The sequence below is a fragment of the Poeciliopsis prolifica genome, unplaced genomic scaffold (assembly GCF_027474105.1).
Source record: "Poeciliopsis prolifica strain line A6 unplaced genomic scaffold, Auburn_PproV2 SCAFFOLD006, whole genome shotgun sequence".
Classification (NCBI taxonomy): Eukaryota; Metazoa; Chordata; class Actinopteri; order Cyprinodontiformes; family Poeciliidae; genus Poeciliopsis; species Poeciliopsis prolifica.
This window is the reverse complement of record NW_026562381.1, coordinates 835,768-856,551: the sequence shown is the minus strand read 5'-3', so window position 1 is coordinate 856,551 and position 20,784 is coordinate 835,768. Positions and strand designations below refer to the sequence as shown.

The following is a 20,784-nucleotide window of genomic DNA, read 5'->3' as shown; positions in this document are numbered from 1 at the left end:
AAAAAAAAAGTAACTTTTCAGCTTTTGTTGAAAGATTTAGAAATGTAGATACAAATAACTTAAAATACTGATGAACTAAAACTCGAAGAATAACTGCTCATGGCAGAGTAACCTTGTTTCCCAGGACCCCCAACAGGAGCTGAAGTTGACCTAATCCCTCCCACACAGCCCACCCACCGTCACAGCTGAACTCCAGCTCTTCCACAGCACGTAAAGGTCAACCCAACCATGAATGCCCGAAGTGGAGCCATTCACAAAATAACAGGCAAAAAATACATTTAGAAGTCATCATGAAAAACGTTGAGTTTAACATCAAATAACACAGGCCAGCCAGCTAGTTAATAGTAACTGGACTGTTGCCTACAGTGCTTTTCTGTTAGTTTGTTTCAATGTTATTTCTTACAGAGGAGGACATGCAGCTGAGACTTCCTATTGAGATTTTTTTTCTTTAACTTAAAAAAAAAAAAAATAGGTGATACAAGAAGACAACCGTGCAATTCAGATTAAATTTTGAGGTTACTGAAAATGCTTTTGAAAGTAGAGCTTTTCAATAATTAATTTGTAGGAGTTTTCGGTAAATAAAAAAAAAAAAGAGATTTTATGAAGACTAATACAGTCTACTACTCGTATGCCAATTATTGCTATGTTGAAGGGAAACCACTACAATTACAGCTTTATTTTACAGTTCTGTTTTGATTTGTCCTGACCTTCCATTACACAGAAAATTTGAGGAAAGAAATTTCCTGCTATGCTCCAGCAATCACCATTACTGTATTTCTCTTTTTTTTGTTAGGTTTTGCTACATAGATGACAAAGCATTTGTCAAAGAAAATATCCTAACTAAAAGAGTATTGACAATGAGTTTGTAGCAGATCCCAAAAAATTTTACACTCATCGAATTACTTTAACTAAAAATCTGTAACCTGAGCCAAACCTGTAATCCATTTGTTGAAGTACTATAAAAAAAATAATAAAAATCAATTCTTCTAAAAGAATGTAATATGTAATTTAAAAGTATTCATTTTGAAAAGCAAAAGACTGCTTACATTCGTCTTGAACATTTAACATTTAGTTTGCCTGAAGAGAACAGCATCATGACTGATTGCCCTTGCTTCATGATGTGTTGCTTTTTAATCAAACAATTCAATTAACAGCCAGTACATGTCTTTGTAGGGCTCTGCTGAACGTTACCCTCGACCTTTAAAAATCACATTGTGATCGGCGCATCCATAAGTCCGAGTCAACGTTCGTTTTAGATGTAATGCCATTCTTAAAGTCACTTCTGAGATGCTGAATTCACAGGAAAACATCACTGTGACCTTGACAGGAAGCATACAGAAGTTCATTAAAAACTGAAAAATATCTGAAATAGAAAGAAACTTTACAAAATAGATTTGATTTAAATAAAGCTCATTTACTCCTAGGTGAAGAAAACATTTTTACAACCTTAGAGAAACAGTGTGGAAAACATTTTAAAGCTGATGCAACATGCAAACAGTGTGCAGAAGGTATTTGATAGTTATAAGCTTTTATAATTCTGAAATGTTTAATTCATCTGCAGGCTTGCTGTATTATAGAAATATGCAGTAATTCGAAAAGCAAGTCTTGGAACATTTAAAAAAAATTGAGGCAGTGCTGCAGAGATCTAGACTCATCTTGGCAGAGGGGACTTCTGCTGCATCGCCTTCTGCATTCGAATATAGACATCAAAGCAAACTAGATGTAAAAATCCTAAAACTATTAAAGAATTAAAGAGAAGCAGTAAATATTCATATCCATTAAAACGGAAAAAATCCTGACCCTGCATTCCCATTTACCAGAGGATTGTCAGATAAAGCCTCAATCTGAGAACTCCAAGACAAATTTTTAAGTCAGAAAGATGAACTCTAAAATAAGCTTTCAGCCAATCAAAGAACAATCTAATTTAGATAGTCCTCTGCAGAGCCCGCTTCCTTGATCTTAATTTATAATAGAATGGAGAATGGCGAACACTGGCTTAGGGCAGTGAGGTACACGCTATTTATTAATTTTTCATTGCTGTCCTTTTAAAGCATCAAGGACATGTGCCACATCATATCTGCTCAACCTAAAGCCCCCAGTTTAATAGCTCACTTGAAACAAAAACACAGCATAAAAAAATATTGGAGGGAAGCCTGGAATTCTTAACATTTTCACTTAATATTATCCATATCTAATATTTAGTGATGTTAAAGCGATCAGATTTTTCAGCTTTTGCCCCAATTGGATGCTTTGTAAACCTCCATTCAAAAAGAGTTAAACTAATGAAAACACAAAGGTTATTGAACTAGGGAATAATTATCTTTTTGAAAGTGTGTTGAATTAAAGTCAGTTTTGTAAATTGTTCATCTGGGAATTACGAAAAAAACACTTTTAAGGAAAATAATTTCATAATTACTGACCCCAATTAAGATGAAGATGAATTGGTTTCAGTAGTTCTATAATATGAGACAGTAAAACTAACAGAAAAGTTAAACAGCACTTTAAAATGAAAAGAAATTAACATATTAGGTGTCTTATATTACAAAGAAATGCCAGTTTTGTTATTACATTGCACTATGTCAAAAAATTACAATGGTGGTACAGTTAATTGCAAGTCAATATATACCTGAACCTGTTTGAAAGATCTACAAACTGTTTGTTGTTAATCTTTGACATTCTCAAAATAAAAATACTGTACTGAGGTTAAAGATCCTAAAAATGATCCATTCAATGAAAAAAAAAATCATTTGTTTTCTGGTGTCTCTGGGGTTTATTCTGCTTTTATTAAAAGATTGTTTTTTGTTATTTTAATGCAAAGTTGAGGTAAATATTGTCAAGTGAAAAATGGCAGAAAACACATTTAATAAAAGCAGGTTTTAGAACGCTTGTAATTTGTCCTAATTTTTGTCGTGTTTACAGACAAACACACCAACGCAGTTGTATTGCTGACTGCAGGTCAATGCACATCTATTACCATATCACCCCACCCTACATCCATTTTGTACTTTTAACAGATACAAGAACACAAGAGCACATTAGTCCAATTCTGGCTTCGCTACATTAGCTTCTAAGTGACTTTAGGGTTGTTATTTTTTTTCTTATTTGTTTTTAAGCCTCTTAATAACTTGGCAGCATCTCATCTCATCTGAACTACTGCATCCTTATGTTACAGCTCGTACTCTCGAGTCAGCAGATCAGATGCTGTTAACGGTACCTAAGGTTTTCTGTAAATCAAGAGATGAGAGGTTTTTGCAGTGGCGGCCCCAACACTGTAGAACAGTTTGCTACTACAAATCAGCCAGGCTCCATCAATAACCGTTTTTAAATCTTGTTAAAAAAAAAAAAAGAACACAAACACATATACAGACTAACATTTCTACATCCTGCTTGCTGTGCAGCACTTTGGTCAAGCTCATTATTTCTAGGGTGCTTTATACACAAATTTGATTTGATCTGTAAATAAACTAGTGACTATTTAGTGATGTATCTAGTTTGGACAGGAAATAACCATGGAAATAATCCTAAACTTACTGGGTCATTCTAAGCTACATAACTAAGACCTGAGTGTTAGACCTTTCCCTTTTAAAGCATGGAACTGGTCATTGTTCGAACATGCATTGAATCTTCAAGATAAAAGCCTGGAGAGGAGTCACCCACCTGCCATCTCCATAATCAAAACAGACAAGCAAAGTTCTTAAATTTTTCACAAAACAAAATTTGTTTTTTTTTTCCTGGTACTCCATCTTCTTCTAACAGCCAAGAAAACATGCATTTCATGTCTGTTGGTCTCTAAACTGCCCTTAGGTGTTTAATGTGTGTGGTTCATTCTCTGAATAAACATGAGATGCTAATTTCTAGTACTGGATTAGAACATAAACTCTGGGTCACAGGAAGTCTATTTTAAAATAGAATTTTAAAATGGAAAGAAGATGTATGATGTTAGAAATATGTTTTAAACTGTTGATATGCTAAAGTAACATACTTCTACTTTACAATTGGTAAAAGGATTATGAGTATGCACCTTTAATCCTCAAATCACACCCAGTTTCACTAAGAAAACAAGAACATGTCAGTAAATTAGATCTGCTACCGTGCAGCCAGTACTGACCTTTTCTCTCAGGTGTAAGGCTTTTTAGACTCTTTGGTCAAATCTGCACACTGAAAACAACATACAGAGAGCAGTTGTTTACACAACCCTATTTACCACTGCACAACCTGACATTTTAGAGCCGGCTGCCATCCAGTCATCTGCCCAGTCATACAGGTATTGATCATTTCCTGTGGCCTGGAGATTTTCCGCTGCCGTTTCTTCAACAAATGGATCACACGCCCTCTCACGCCAAGTCTCAGCAGCCCCCTGAGCTGCAGAGTCTGTCATTGGATGAGACAAGATAGAAGTCTACTTTCTAAAGCAGCGCAGCAGCAGACGCTGACGGATAGACCTCGACTTGTGACATAACTCAGGCCAGTGGTTACTGACTAATGTGAAACCGCTGTAGAGGTCAGCAGACAGCAGCAGGTATCCAGTATAATGAATTCATCCCAGTCTGTCTGGAAGCCTGTAATTACCTGAATGTGTTGCTTACCTCTCCCCTACTTTTTGGATGGAGTTTGAAAGTGAGACTAGTGCTGTGGAGCTGCGTTGCACATTTCCACAATGGTCAGAGTGATGAAAGTCAATTCACAGCGTTCTATTCCTGGCTCATTCCTTACTAGCGGTGGAGAAAGTGCCAGAGAGATTTCATGCCTGAGACAGAGGAGTTACACTTGTGTTTTCCCAATGGACCATCAGAACCAACACTTTCCTTCTAGCACATCTGAGAGCCCTCGTCGCCGCTTGCTGACAGCGTGAAAATGGGAATCTGCCAGGAGTATGAGGGGGAGGGGTTCACGATTGGCTAACCAGGCTAAATACTGTTTCTTCTATGCTCTCTTTCGATGGGGCCTTCACAAATGAGAGCTCATGGCTTTCAGTACACAGAGTCTATTCTCACAAAGGTTAAAAATCCCAGGTCAAACACTTCTTGGGAGCTTTAGAAATGACTGTTATTGATGACCAGGACTTCTCGCATCCTTTGAAACGGTCTGCAGAGATTCTGAAAGAAGGCCTTCATATCTTAGATGAGTGGTCATGATCCAAAATGAGGTAATTTTGTCCTTTTCTATTTACCGAACACAGGGTAGCCATTACTGCTGATTGAAACCTACTATGTGGCCCATCCAAACAGTCCAGGCTGATAAATCCATTGCTGCCATAGAAATAACCAAGCACAAAAATACAGTGTATGAAAGGCTGAAAAATGCCTCAAAGAGCAAGGTATGTATGAGAGCATGGAGAGAGCAGGGGCCTCTCCAGGTCACAGTGCACCGTTTAGCCTTGCCTGTGCTTCTCTTAGGTCTTATAGTCTTAGTTCTTATTAAGTCCTTGAAAAGGCAATGAAAGAGCACTTTAATCGACACTTAAAATTGCAATTTCACATTTCAAAAGAGGTTACTGTGTGAGGTTTATTTTTTATTCTCCATTTTCACTGAAATAATTTTTTTTTAAAACTTTTGAAGGCAATTAGAACCATACGATAAAACAACTACTTAATGTCCACAACTCAACCAAGCTCCCAGGTCAACATAATTAAATAATAATGTAATAATAAAATGCTGAATTAATTTTATTTTAAACATAAATTCCACCTTTGCTTAGAATGCTGAACAAATGTAACTCTTCTAGGAAGTTGAAAAAACATGGAGAACTGTGTCCTACAGGGAAAAATTATGCTTAAGGACATCATTTGCGGTGAAATCCTCTGCTCTTGGTTTTGATGTTTGAAGGTTCTTTACTTTAGATTCACAAATGTTATGATGAAGCAAAGAGTTCACGGTCAGAAAAAAAGTTTCTGAAAGCTTAAACATCTGAGGTGGCATAAGAATGATAAAAGGGAGACTGTAAATTCCTGTTAAAAAATAAACAGCTTAGCAAGGTGCACAAGTATTTAACCAATGAGGCCAATCGCTGCACATCAGGGTGTTAAGTTTTTTTTTTTTTCCACTTCAGCGTCCCCATTTAAGTGTCAACCAACACCTGACCCAGACTACATCAATCATGAACAATCTAGTCAATAAGGAAGAGCTACATTAGGAAAAGCTACATTTGAGCAACATTAGAGTAGTGGAATCATATTCAGTAAACAAGTTTGCAGCACAAATCAGTAAATAAGTAAGTTGGCTGAGAGTTAAACATATTTCAACACATGTAACCATGTTATGCAATAAAATCACCTGTATTTAATTCTCAGGTGATAAACATTTACCATTAAACTTCTATGAATACTAATTGTGGATTATTTAAAATAAAAGAAAATAAAGTGGTCAACCTTCATAATATTTTTTTCCCCTCTTGCAAACGCTCTCTGCAGTGACAAGTGGAATATATAAACACAGCCTCACCTTGGAACCTCAAAAAGAAATGTCATGAAAGACGAGCATAATGTTTTGAGCAAGATGCTGGTTTTTATTTAGACATTGCTCATTTTGCCTACAGAATCCAGCAGGACAGCAGAGTCTCTTTGCAGATGAAAAGGCAATAATTGATTATGGTCTACGCTTCTGTTTTCGCCAGTACGCTGACAAACATAAATCATACTAATTCAGATGATGTGCATATTTCACCACAACCAAGATTTGGTTATTAAGCTACCTCCTTATCTCCGTCAAACCAGCTGCAGTGAAACAAATTCAGAAATAAGTGTCTCCAATAAATAAATCTTGTGACGTTTGGTGGAACAAAAAAAAAACATTGTGGTTTGGTCTGCAAGTGCATTTTAGTTCAACTTCCAACAAGTCTGTTGTACTGCATTATACACTGAGGTTTATATTAATCTGAACCATCTGAATTATTTCTCTAAGCAGTGGGTGAATGCTGCAGAAAAATTGTCCATTTGTTAAAAAAGTTGAAGTTGTATTATTCACAGATGAAGAGCTGTTTCACAACATTCTATGAAAAGAAACTGCAGAAACCAAGACAATACAGTATTTTTTTTTTCAATGAACACAACATGCATCTTTAAACACAAAGCTAAGCAATGACCATATATGCACAGTTCAGAATATACTCCCAACCGGCTTCATGACTGATGATGCTATGGTGGTTGTGTGTGTAAATCTGTGTGTGTATGCATGGGTTCATAGGAATGAAGACAGATACAAAGAAGTAACAAGATTTGGAGGCCAAATAAATAATAGGCTACTTACCGCAACTTTGCTCCCAGTTATCTGCATGCAGCGATCGGTGGAGAAGGTTAATGTGCAAAAAGACACAAACAGCACAATCGTTAGTAGGCCAGAGAATTATCCATTACAAGTTGAGGCATTAGCGTATCTGTTGTGACAACACAAAAATCCTTCACATATTTACAGCTCCCTCGGTTTCACAAAAATTTACAAAAGCAAACAAGATAACTCTCATAGCTATTACTGCATACTGAAGATTATGTCTGTTATTGGCAGCTGCAAGTCCTCTATTGTTAAATTATGAATAGACCGAGATATAAATTATGAGATGTAAATATCAAGGCAAAATTTCTTGTGCTTTTGCAATAATTTGACAATGTGGAAAATAAGACAAGTGAGAGGGTAAATCTCTTTAATTGGTTGATACAGATTTTGGATTCTTACCTAAATATGAACATTTGCTACTGAGGGTAAAGAATGTAAAGAAGGTCCCTTTGGTCTAAAAATCAATCTTCTGCCATTAACAGTGGTCTTCAGATGTCACATTTGTGTGGCAGAACTACCTTGAACCCATGCAGTCAGCACAATTCCTAGGGTTTAACCTTGTTATCTGTCAATAGTGGCAGGTAGCAGAAGCGATTTTCATTACTGCAACTGTGGGACTTGTTTCACAGTGGGAAGGTGTCTGTTAGCAGAGTAAATGTATTCTAATCTGAGGTTGAGCTCTTCTCGCTCTACAACATGCTTCTAGGGAATTGCATTCTGATTGCAAGAAGTTATAGGACACACTGAGCCATTCCCCCTTCCTTTCTACAGTTTTTATAGGAGGCAAGGGGAAAAAAATTTAGCTTTCATTTTCTTTTACCATCATTCTCAAACTGTCCAGGTCTGCATCCATTTATTACAACAGTTACCCTTTCCTTCACCCTACTAAATGCTCAGAACAGCCATAGAAACAGTTTAATGCAACAATTTTCCTATGTTTTTAAAATAGTCCAGAACACAACAATTGCTGCAGAATGTACATCTACTTAACATCAAAACATATTTATAGCAGCTCTACCAAACTAACAGACATTATCTTTAGTGTGCCAGAACACAACACTGGAAGGAGCTTGAAGGTGAGAGGCACCAGTTCAAATTAATGTGTGTTTTGAGAAAGAAAAGGACAAGCCGTTGGGTACAGTGGATATTACAAGGTCTGCACGGCTTGTTACAGTGACAGGTTTTTTGAAATATCACAAAAAGATAAAACACCAAATGGAAAGTTTTCATCTTTAATCTGACCAGCTCTTCCAAAACTCCTTTCAAAAGACTTTGAGTTAAAAAATAATTAAACAATACTGTTGCATAGTTTTCAACACACACAAACATAAATTTTGTTTAAGCACCTTTTTAAGATGAACTTTTAAGGTATGATTTTATCATTATTGGCACATTTTGCCCACATATTTGCTTTTTGTTTACAAAAATTTCCTAAATCTGGCAGATATTCTGTGTGCATCTCTCTTTAGATCACAAAACAGATTTAGGACTGGACAGAAAATCAATCTTCTTCTGATGAAGCTATTCGTTTGTTGACTTTTGAAGAATACTTTACATTTCCAGCACAAGCCTGAAGGATTTGTGCTGACATAAAATATTTTGACCCCAATTTTGCTGAAAGTTTTCAACCTAATTTTAGTAGTTTCTACATCTCTTTAGACATTTTCTCTACTTGATGTCAATGATTTGATCCTTCTTAAACAGACTGAGGTATGTTCCACAATCACAAGATGTGCATTTCCACATGGATGTTTAAGAAATCAGAAGCTACCCATTGAATCAGCTAGCATAATAATTTGCTGCCAAAAGGACGCCCCTACAAGCTAATGGTCTAGTTAAATTCAACTGGTGATTTCTTTTTGGTAATAGTTCTGCTATTATTTTTTTTTACTGTCATTTTCCCAGAAAAGATTTCAGTATTTTCTAATTTTACTGGCCACTTTCCAGGTGGAAAAAGTTGGGAAACACAAAAACCTGCCTTTCTAAACAAGGAAATGTAGGCTTTTAATATCCACAATACATGTTGTACCTAATGACTTGCACATTTTCCTCTCAAGACATTGCTATACACTAATTGTATGAGTACTGCAAATTAATAATCATTAGTGGTCTAGACGTTCTCTGAAAACTGCACGGGCCACTCAGAGAGGAAGGCTGAAAATTGATGGTCACATAAAAAAAATGTAAGAAAAGAATGCAATAATGAGCAATCCCCCCTTACAAGACCTTACATCACATCCTTCCAACATTAAACAAAGCATGTTCATAATTTAACACAAGGCTCAAAGTATGTATTAGTAGCATTAGTAAAATTTGGGAAATTAGCATTTTTGATTAAATTTGCACAAATGTAAAGGGTTGTAAAAAAAAAAGTGAAAAAAGAAAGGCAGCAGTTCATGCAAAGCTAATAGTTAAAGACATTTAAACATGACTCATGCAGAAGCAGAGTTGGATTACACAGTAATCAGTTCATATCTAAATGAGCCAAATCTTTGCAGAAGGTTTTTTTGGGAGTAATTTGCCAGACCCCTTCTGGGGTAAACCTTGTAGAATATGAGTATGTATTCAATGTTGCATGGCTTGAGTGAGAGAATAGCTTGAAATTTTCTTCAAAATACATATTTTGCAAGAGTAAGAATTGTACTCGTTATTTCAGGCAAGCAAAGTTTAAATGCAAATGTGATGTGTCAGTACGCATCAATGATAGAGATACACCACTCACCTAGAACATTATGAAAATCTTTCACATATTAAGTTTCCTTTTGCCATAAAGGCAACAATAAACCGAAGAGGTGTTGAGCAGCATAGAGCTGGCACCAACAACCAACTATTGATTTTGCAAATCATGTAAACTGACATCTTACAGATGTTTCACTAGTATGAGATTCAGATAATTTAGAGACCAAATCAAATCCTCCCCCTTGCTATTTTGTTACTGAAATAGTTTCTGAGCAATTCCACCAGCAGAAGGGCTCATTATCTTGGTTTCACAAAGCACAGTTTCAGATCAGGTAAATTGTTTATTGCAACATCTAAATCAACAGAAATAACCAAGGTTTTCCAACAAAGCATCAATCTAAGCCTTTCATTGCCACTGCTGGATGGCCCTCTGTCCGTTGTATGTTGTGTGGTTCCTCATTTGATACAAAAAACTGATTTTGGTCTTAAAAAATATGTTTGTTTGGCTCATTTCACATGTAAAACTTTTACTTATGTCAGCCACTTCAGCTGCAGTAGAGCGAGTTTTAATACTGGCCTTTATTTAAATCATCAGTGGACCTTTAACCAAACAACTATAAAGCTGCCGCACTCTATCGAATTTGCATATCTGGAGATTCTTGTAACCCTGTCATTAAAATTTCTAATTTGCAAACATTTGCTTAAATTATATTTGCCTTTTTGTCTTCATAATGTACAGGCCAACTGCCAATGAAATGTCACCTTTGAGTGATCATAATGCTTTGGCTGATTGGTGCATGTGAAACCTGTTGGTTTTTGGTCAGAAAGCATATTGGAGAGACCAACATCTGCAGTGCTTCACCAATATTTAATCACTTAAATTTTGTGCTTTGAATGATCTGAGGATGTTGCCTGCTTAAAGTCAAGAGAAACAAAAGAAGATATTTCAAACTTGTAAGCGTGTTAAATTATAATAAATGCAATAAAACAATGAAGATGTTAAAAAGAAAAAACACAACAAAGTAAGCCTTTTAGAAATGATGGACAATGGAGACACCACAGCCAAACTGAAAAACCCACAGAAAGATAGAAAAAAAATCCCAGAATGTTAAAAGCCAAACCACCTAGTCTTTGCGCAACATTTTATATTTAGCCCATAATGCAAGCTTTCCAGCTACACATAACTAAACTGCTGAAATGCAATTACTTCTTCCAATTGTTCTAAGTTTCAAACTTTACAATGAATCATTAATTCAACAATGTAATAAGTGATGCTGATCAGAACTCTCCAAGCCATGTGATTATGGTTTTGTAATGCGCTAAGAATTAGATAAAAGATGGAGATTTGCTTACAATTTAATACAAGTCTAGCAATATGCTACAAGCTGTTACAATTGTTAATTTTTTACAGTAATTTCTGCAAGTTTTTGAAATTGCTGCAAACTTTTACAACTGTTGCAAATTGTTCTATGGAAAACCTCAGTCTAATACTGGATAGTATGATAAAATATTCCTAAAAACTATTTCAAAAGCCCACCTAAACAATCAAATTGATGCAACCTCCAGTGGGGTTAGTAGATACCACACATTGTTGGGGATCTACAGTAGTCCTGTACTGTAACTGCACATTTGCATGAGCCTGCATGAACAGCCATTTCATCCCTGACACTGACTTCCCCCTCCCCTTCTCCTCCATCAGCCCTATTAAATGTGATAGCAGGGTGCAGACAGATGTCACATTTTGTCCTCTGTCCTTTCACTACACAGATTATGTTATTCATTTGAATAAAATATCTCTGCTCACAAAGCATAATGGGCCCTGTGAGGAATTCAATCATCTCGGATAATCATCATTATCAATAATGCCAGTTAATTACCATAACAATGAGCAAGGTAATAAATGATGATGTCAAGGCAGAGCTACCAGGTTCAGGAAACAATGAAGAAAGAAAGCACTTCTTCTCTTCAGAAGTCCTATGAATATCACCTCAGTAAGGTTCTACAAAATCTCTATGAAAGAAGTCATTTCAATATACCGCCACATAAAAAGATATAAAAATTGCAAATAATAATGTTACTCATCTAAAATATTAAGAAGCTGCTGGTAGATATTGAGGCCAGATACTTAAGACAATTTATCCAAGCATGTTATGTGTACAGTGGCAGTAAGGTGAGTAAATGGCAGAAGAAAAAAAAAGGTTTTAGCTGCACTCCTGTACCATAGCTGTTGGTGTTAACTTGAGAAATTGTGATAGTTTACAATCACAATTTCTTGATCTTGATCACTCCATGGTCAAAGCTGTATATCAGACTTCAAGTCCATACATTTCTTAGTCTAACAAGTACTACTTAAAATGAAAAAAAACAGGGACAAATAAAATCAACGGTCAGAGAATGTGCATGTGCAAGCTTAAGGCATCTTAAAAGTGGTCTGTGTTTGAACAACATCACAAAGCACTTTAGAAAAGCATGACACCCACATGTTTATTTTGTGTCAGACTACAGGAATGCAGTGTGTGCGTGAAAGGGGTTTATGCTATCACTTTGGTGCCAGTAAACAAGAGTTGCGTCACATTATTTTAAGACGAAATGTAGGTGTTTTAGAAATCCAAAGGACACCAACTTCTGTTTTTTGCTCTTGCCAGATACAAACACATGGTGTTTTGAGCAACAGAAGTCCTACATACCCAATCAGGTCTGCCTTGTTGTCTCCAAAAGCAACAAATGTTTTCAATGGGTGACAGGTTGCAATTTTATATTATTCATCAACTGTTACCCTTGAGCTTTAAGAGAAATAAATCCTTTCATAAGACTCTGAAATGCACTAAAACATTTTTTTTAAAAACAACCGTTTTTATTATTATTATTTTTAATAAAATAGAAACATTTATCAAGTTCAACAATTAATATCTGAACTCCTTACAATTTATTGTGAGCAAATATTGCAACTCTGAGTTTATTTCTACTTTAAGTTATAATGTAGCTGGTCAAAAGTTAGACATCACCACCACCATAAATGGACAAAAGAAAAAAGTAAGACTGGACAAACATGAACCATCCACCAGGCAAGCAGCTCCAAGTTTCAGGTGCAGCTCAATTAATATGAATAGTATCAACAAAGTATTTATCACTGGAATTTATATTAAAAAACAAACCTCATACAATTAGTTTACATGATACCTACTAAATGGATATCTAATACAGACATGTCACCCTAAAAAGAATACTTATGTACTGCATGATTTATGCAATCACTTCTTTTTTGCACAAATCACTTCATGAATGCTGCATGGTGCAAAGTCACTCACTGTGTAGCTTTGCTTAGTTGTTTATAAAGCCCAGGTTGCTTTAAGAGTCTGCTGTAAGCTACAGTTATGCTTGTTGCACCTTTTCCTTCCACTCAATTTTCCAGTTGTAGCAAGCCTGTTTGGACACCAGTATCTGGTGTAGCTATGTGTTATTGGGAGTATTATTTTCATCTTAATTCAACATCACAAGTAGTTTATTCACATGAGCACCCAGCTATATTAATTTTTGACAAACTATATTTTTGGGCTTTTATGAGCAATACCCTTAATCAACAAAAATAAATACAACATTAAAATAAATCACTTGGTGTGAAATAAACCCATGAGTTTCACTTTTTTTAATCACATCATGGAAATTAAATCAAGTTTTCAATAACATTATTGAGATGTCCCTTTAGATCCAAGGAGCAACCAAAAAAAAAAAAATAAAAATAAAAAAATCAAAGACAAATATGTCAATCAAAACTGCAGTCAAAGTGGTGGGCCTCAAGCATGAAGAGTGAGGAAAGGTGGTGGAGTGGTGAGTGTGCAATAAGGCGTTACAAAGCAGAGTATGAAACGGAGCATCGGGTTATTTGATCTGTTGTTTTCACAAATGCAACACACTTTTAAAACACTTATTTATTATGACACTTACAGATTTGGCAGTGGCCGAGATGTACTGGACCACCATCTCACGTTTGATGCCCAGTTCCTTCCCACGCAGAGGGGCTTTACGATCCTCATTGAGGTTCATGTCCTCCTAAAAGAAACAAAGAAGTGAAGCTGATTAAACTCTTCAAACTTTTTCAAGGTTGCATTGAAAAGGGCACAAACACACAAAAAAAACATGTTCCCTCGATTGTAGCATTTGTTCATTTCTTTTTTTATTCTATAACATTAATTAGCACGGCAAAGAAAAAAAATTTGAAGAAATTTTATGCAGCTGTAGTTGATCCCAATAATCACATAACCCAAAAAATTCTGCAATTTCTGTATTTGAAAACCTTGAACTCTGAACTGGATCATTTACAGTATAATAGGTTAATCAGAAAGTAGAAACCTTTGAGGCACAGAAAATTATTTTTCCATTTCCACAAGAACCCCTTTATATCAGATCTTGTCCCATACTTAAATTAATTCCCAACCGTGTTTCTTTGTTGAAGTCGCAGGCTGCGGCAGCGGAGTATAATGGCAGGAATAATTAGTCCTTGAAATAAAAGTAGAAAAAGGCAGCAGCAATAAAAAAATTAAAAAAAATACACTGCAACCCAACTCTGAACAGAAGAACAAAATCACACAACATGGCTTCTATTGAGGCCATGCAATCACAGCTGATAGGCTGGATAGGCAGTATCTACGTGTTATTGGGAGCATTATCTTCATGCTCCTTTAATTCGGCATCACAAAGAGTTCTTTCATGTGAGAGACATCAGAGGATAGAGTGAAGGCCGGACAGAGCACTAAAAGCTAGGGAATGACATGATGATTAGAATGGAGGAGAATGTTTATCAGAAGCACTCTCTCACAAAGAGATGGCTAGAATGAACAGAGAGGAAAAAACATCCTCCAGTGGGGATTCCACAAAGATGTGGAGGCATGCTGCCCTCTAGTGGACAGAAGGGAAACAATCTTTATCTATTACACTTCTGATTTCACACCGATTTCTCTACATCTGATGAAATGTCTAATTCACCTTGTAAATTATGTGCGTCATCAAATAAAAGCAATGTATTATACATAGGTTTTATTATCTTACCACAAGTAATCAGATTGAAATTGTTCAGCCTCATTTGTCTGCGAGGCATGGGCAGGAATCTCAACCACAGGCACTGTGACCTAAATTCCTTTAACTACATTTCCTCCAGTAAATACCCTCTGAGCAAAAAAGAAAACCATTAACGTCTCTTGTGGAACTGGAAGAGGGGGAGAAAAAAAATGCAGCCGAAACTTTTTCATCACCCAGGGAAACCAGCAGGTTTTTTAATTAATCTTTGAACCCTGCTAATTTATCTGCTTAATTGGCATTCAATAAAGGAGGCAGAATGTGGCGGGGTGAGTACATTGCAGGCACGCAGAGGGGGGGCGGCGGGTTGCATGAGTAGTGAGCCTGCGGGACGTTTGTCAAGGGGCAAACTGGAGGAATGAGCCCTCCATGTTCAGCCTGCAAAATGATTAATGCTCTTTTATTAATTATACCCTCACAGGCAACATAAAAAGAGTCTCGATATATCAGGACTATTCTGCTGGTGTAACTAAAATGCCGTGATTTGAGCTTCTAGCGATGCCAGTAGACTAGACGAGCACTCCAGCTCGCTATCTTAACACCAGTCTGACAAACTCAAGTAAGAATTTATTAATACTGATCAGGGTGCTGTGCTCATACCAAACATAATTATACTGACAGTGTATTCAGGAAATCATCCTTCACACAGTGCTGTGACAAAGTATTTTCCCCCTGTAAGGTTTCTCTAGTTTTTACCTTTTTAATCACACTTAAATGTATCAGATATCAAAGGCAACTTTTAAATTATGTAGTCCTTTAAATGAAGATGGCTAACCAAATGACTGCTCGTCATATAACTGCATTCACTTCTCAAATTATGAATTATCTGTGCATGCCAATGTTGTTTTTGGTTACAGTTCCCTTCCAGGTCAGATAACTGCCAGAAATCACTTCAATAGAACCTTTCTGACAACATAAAGTAAGCAGCGTATCATATCCTAATATAAAGGCAAAGAAATTCACTCTCATCTATTAGTCTGGAAATGTTTATAAAAGTATTCTAACCACAGTGAAAGAAAGTATCCACAAATGGAGAGTTTTAAGGAGAAAATACATCAATAGAACACAAAAGCCCATGTTTCTGGGTGAATGGTGTGCTTCCCACGACATATGGCGGAAAACCTAAAGTCTTTCGAAAAATGTTATTTTTGTTTCAGGTTATCTTTGTCTGGCATTGCAATGGGTTTGATAATATAAAATATTTCAGTTTGACAAAAAAAGAAAGCAGAAGAAAATTGTAGGGGATAAAATGTTTTGACAGTTCTCTCCATCTAAGTAAAGAAATGTTTAATTTACAAAAACAAAGCTATTATGCATTTTACTAAATTCCTGAGTCCTCAATCACTACAACCTAAGAAAGCAGGTGTTTCCTCTCACCAAACCATATTCCCCAACCAAGCAATAAGTTTAAATAGCTACACTCAAGGCATGGCAGATCTTCACTGGGGATGAGGCTTAGCAGCTGTCTGATTATTTGGATCAGAGGTTTCAGGCAGCCACCAACAAGAGATAAATTAAAACTTTGCAACAAATTTTAGTTTATAAACCAACTTTGTTCCTCCATTTTTCTAAGTTGTACAACATTTTTAATGCAGAACTTTATCCTGAAGTTAAACTGCTAGGATGGAGTTTCATCTTGAACTGTATTGCATCAAACTGAACAGTTTCAAATTTGACTTGGACTTGTGCTCTAAAGACTTGAGGTCTTGGCCTTATTCTCTCATCTAAAATCAATATTTACTATTTAAAGATGTGACTATTAATGTCCTCTATTATTCTCTTCCCTTGAATCGCATCAACACTATATTATGCTTGTTAAATTTTCCTCCTTAGAAACCGTGTCCTGTTTATCTGTGCTACCCATAAATCCGTCCTACCTTGTGGTAACGCGCATGCGCACATCGATGCTATGTCACATACAGCTTACTCAGCAGATTTCTTATAAATACGTCCTACCTGTGGAAGTATTGTTTTATGTGTTTTATTTCATTAAAGATTACAGCAAGCTTTATTTGATTTATTTTATACCTGGCTTTCATTAAGTTGCTGTATTACTTCCTGTTTTTAGTTTGCATGACAGGCAGCTTGCAAATATATTTATAAATGGCTTTAGTTTGCCGTCTGCAAAGTCATTACTACTGTAAAATTGTGTTGTGGGCTATTTTGTTGCTATATTTTAAACTATTTTGATCTTAATCACGCTCTTTTTTATATTATTAAACTTTGCTAAATAGATGTTGGTAGAGGTACTATGTGGGATTGAAGATGTGTAATAGCCGTGTAATATTAACAATATCCTATCACTTCAGGAGCACAGTGACCTGCGTAATTCGGTGGACACATTGTGGCTGTGCTGCATATGATAACAGACATGCAACATATTAATGCGCAAAAAAGAGTTACAGTGAGCCGTTGTCTGCCTTTAATTCAATAAAAACGTGTTTCTGTCTGATACGGTTTTATTCTCACAAACACCTTTGTAACTTGTTGGGGTTTTGAATTAGAATTGACAATTAACGTACATCTTCAAATGCACCCAAGGCTTGAAAATCTATGAAGGGACTGTCGTAGAGAGAAATGTGGATCTGAGAAAAGTGGTTAAAAAAAAAATAAAAAATGTTTTGCTTCAATTGTGACAAATCAATTATTTTGTCCACTACTCTCAAGTTTGATCCATGAGAGGCATAAGGGCATATGCCATAATTCTCCTGTGGGCTGGTTTTAATGTCTTGGTGCAGAGTGGAAGTGCTGAGGGATCACAAAGGAGCTTATTACCCAGAGTGTTCATCCTGACAATGACACACCATAAAACACACATAAAACTTGAAACAAGCCACAGTAGTGCTGCAGTCCAACATTGTTACTGTGCTTCCATAAGCATCCCAACATGTTTTCACAAATTTGTGAAAATGAATTGCATTAGAAAAGTATTTGTTCTCGCGTTCAAAACAACAAAACTAAAAGTGTTTTTGCTGTAATTTTATGTGACCGATCAAATTAGAGTAGCATAATTGTGAAGTGGAAAGAGACTGAGAATATGTTTTTTCTAAATTTTGCATAAATAGGAATCTGAAAAGTGTGGTATGCTTTTGTGTCCAGCCCTCTTTATTTTAATATGTTTAAATAAACTAAATGCCTCCAGAAGTTAGCTAATCAACTAATGTAATCCATATGTATGTAATTAGTTCTGTGAAGCTTGAAGGTTTGTTAGAGAATAAACAATGTCATGAAGACAAGGAACACAGTAGAGAAGATTAAAGTTGGGTTTCAAAACAATATACCCGGCTATGAACATCCACTGGAGACCCACAGTGAAACATGGTGGTGGCAGTATCAGGCTGAGGGGATGTTTTTCTTCTAGAGGGACAGAAAAGCTGGCCAAAAGTTGATGTGAAGATGAATGGTTCTAAATGCAAATCACATCTGTCAGGATTGTCCCTAAACATACAACTAGAGCTAAAATGTCACCGTTTTAGATAAAAACAGTGACCTGTGTTGGAATGGCTAAGTCAGAGTATGTCCTGTCACCACGATCCAACCACGATGACTATAAACATGAACTGCTAAAAGTGGAGTTTGAAGACCTGGTGAGCTTTCTTATTATTTATTGAATCATTTTTTAATAATTTAATGAATTATATAAATTTCACATAACTATATAAAAACAAATTTAATAAAAATGACAAAAGTCTACCAACACAACTTCACCATTGTGCTCCTGTAGCAGCACACCCTACCCACTGAATCTGGGGACAGGGTGGACTTCTAAGAATACACCACCCCATCCTGCAAATCATGAAGAAAGGAGGACGCAATTGGCAGCAGCCTTCGAATTCAGACAACCTTTGTAGCGTCGCTGCGATGTAATTGGCCTTCAAATGCTGCCTTCAAAGGACGCAGCTCCTGAATTTGAACACACACTTGTACTTCTAAAATCATAAAATACAAATAACACAGCCTTCATTGACTGACAGAATGCTAAAAACTTTGAGTACAAAACATTTTGAAATTAAATGAGATCAAGAGAACATTTGATTCCTTTATGTAGGATTTAAATGCAAACACATACAAGAAGAATTTGAGAGAAAAAATTTAATCTGGATTAGCTGTAGTTACTGGTCTCTTAGAAAACACTACATTTTATATAATGAGGAGACTGCACATATTATATTGTTTCAATCATAAAGTGTCACACATCATGCATTTGTGGTTTAGAGAAAAGCTTTACCCCCTCTAGGAGCTGATTGGAGCTATGCCATTCCTGAGATGAACATCTTTGATTGAAGCCCACTTCTTCCACACAGTTTTCTCCTCAGTGCGATAAAAATACTGGACATTTTTAACAGCTGATTTACTGCTGTGCATTGTGATGAGAGGCTCAGAATTCAAGCTGTGCATATCTAGCTAAATCCTGTGACAAATCACATAACTACACACTACACAATTACCGAGACAGCACATTGAAAGTTATTTGGATGCAATTTAAATCTCTGCACTTTCATGAATGCAGTCCTGCTCTCAATGATTAACTTCAAAAACTCTATAAAGTATTCATTTGCATTTCCTTACCACTAACTGAGAATTTATTCCTATATTTTGTCAGTTTGCTTTGAGGGCTGTTCAGTAATGGCTTATGGGCTATTACAGCATAGATATACACACCACAGAGGGGAAAAAAAATAAAAAATGTTCTCATGGTCATTAATGCACAGTTGGAGGTTGCGCTAATATGGCAAGGGTCAGCCCTTCAATTGTAGACAGCGAGATACCCAAGGCTAAAACATGCAAGAACAATCAATAGTGAAATGTGTGTAAAGTTAACAAAAAGTGTGTAAAACATAAAAGGAAAACTGAAAAAATATCTGAGATGACAAAATGCATGTCAAAGTTTGTGATTATTAGCATAAAATATAGAAAAACCTACCCACCAGCTATTTTCTGGGTGCAACATCAAAGCAGGAGAGTTTTTAGTTTATAGAAGCGGGATTGGAATAGTCAGTACATAAGTAAATAACCTTTTTTCTTTCCCCCCCTTTTCAATTTCATTACCGTAATTATAACTCTGAACCCCAAGTGTCAAGACCTGTCAAATGTCAGACCAGCAAACATGCCTTTTGTGTCATCTGTCACTGAGCAAATTGAAGCCTGGGTGTAATGTCACGCTGCTGTGAGCACAAACATAGTAATTGAGAGGTGAAGTGAGTGACAGGGATGAGTGCCTGGGCAAAAAAAAAAAAAAAAACAGTGAACACAGGCCTGATGAAAACTCTGAGCTCTGATCATATTTCTCTGGCCCTGGCGATTGAGAGCATTGTACGAGAAACACACACACACACACACACACACACACACACACACACACACACACACACACACACACACACACACACACACACACACACACACACACACACACACACACACACACACACACACACACACACACACACACACACACACACACACAGCAAGTCATTCAGATGCACTATAGACAATAGAGCACACAACCTATGAAATAAAGCTAGAGTAATTCAGCTTCTCACTTCAAAGAGATGGGGTGAAAGCTTTTCAGATTTCAGTCCCGCAGCACACAAGGCCAGAAATGCACAAACGTGACATCTCTGACCCCAGAGAAGAGTGAGAAGTAAAGCTGATATTTAGCCATTTAAATCCAAAACTGAAAACCATATTTAAAATGTCTTATACTAAATCTGTCAGCAAATGGCATAAAAACCAACAACAAAAAAATGTTAAATCTAAATC

The 20,784-nt window shown here is 36.3% G+C and overlaps 1 protein-coding gene across 6 annotated transcripts in view; it reads right to left on the bottom strand.

Annotated features, from left to right (window-relative positions):
* The window catches only part of LOC129360704 (protein diaphanous homolog 2-like), a 433,378-nt gene that overhangs the window by 388,151 nt on the left and 24,443 nt on the right, over positions 1-20,784 (bottom strand). For 5 of the 6 annotated variants that reach the window (XM_055031073.1, XM_055031078.1, XM_055031077.1 and 2 more), the window contains 2 exons: positions 13,894-13,998; positions 7,246-7,266 (listed from right to left, as the gene is read on the bottom strand). In XM_055031073.1, the coding sequence (XP_054887048.1) occupies positions 7,246-7,266; positions 13,894-13,998 (126 nt within the window). The remainder of the gene's footprint in view (positions 1-7,245; positions 7,267-13,893; positions 13,999-20,784) is intronic. The other variant, XM_055031075.1, reaches the window with a different exon arrangement.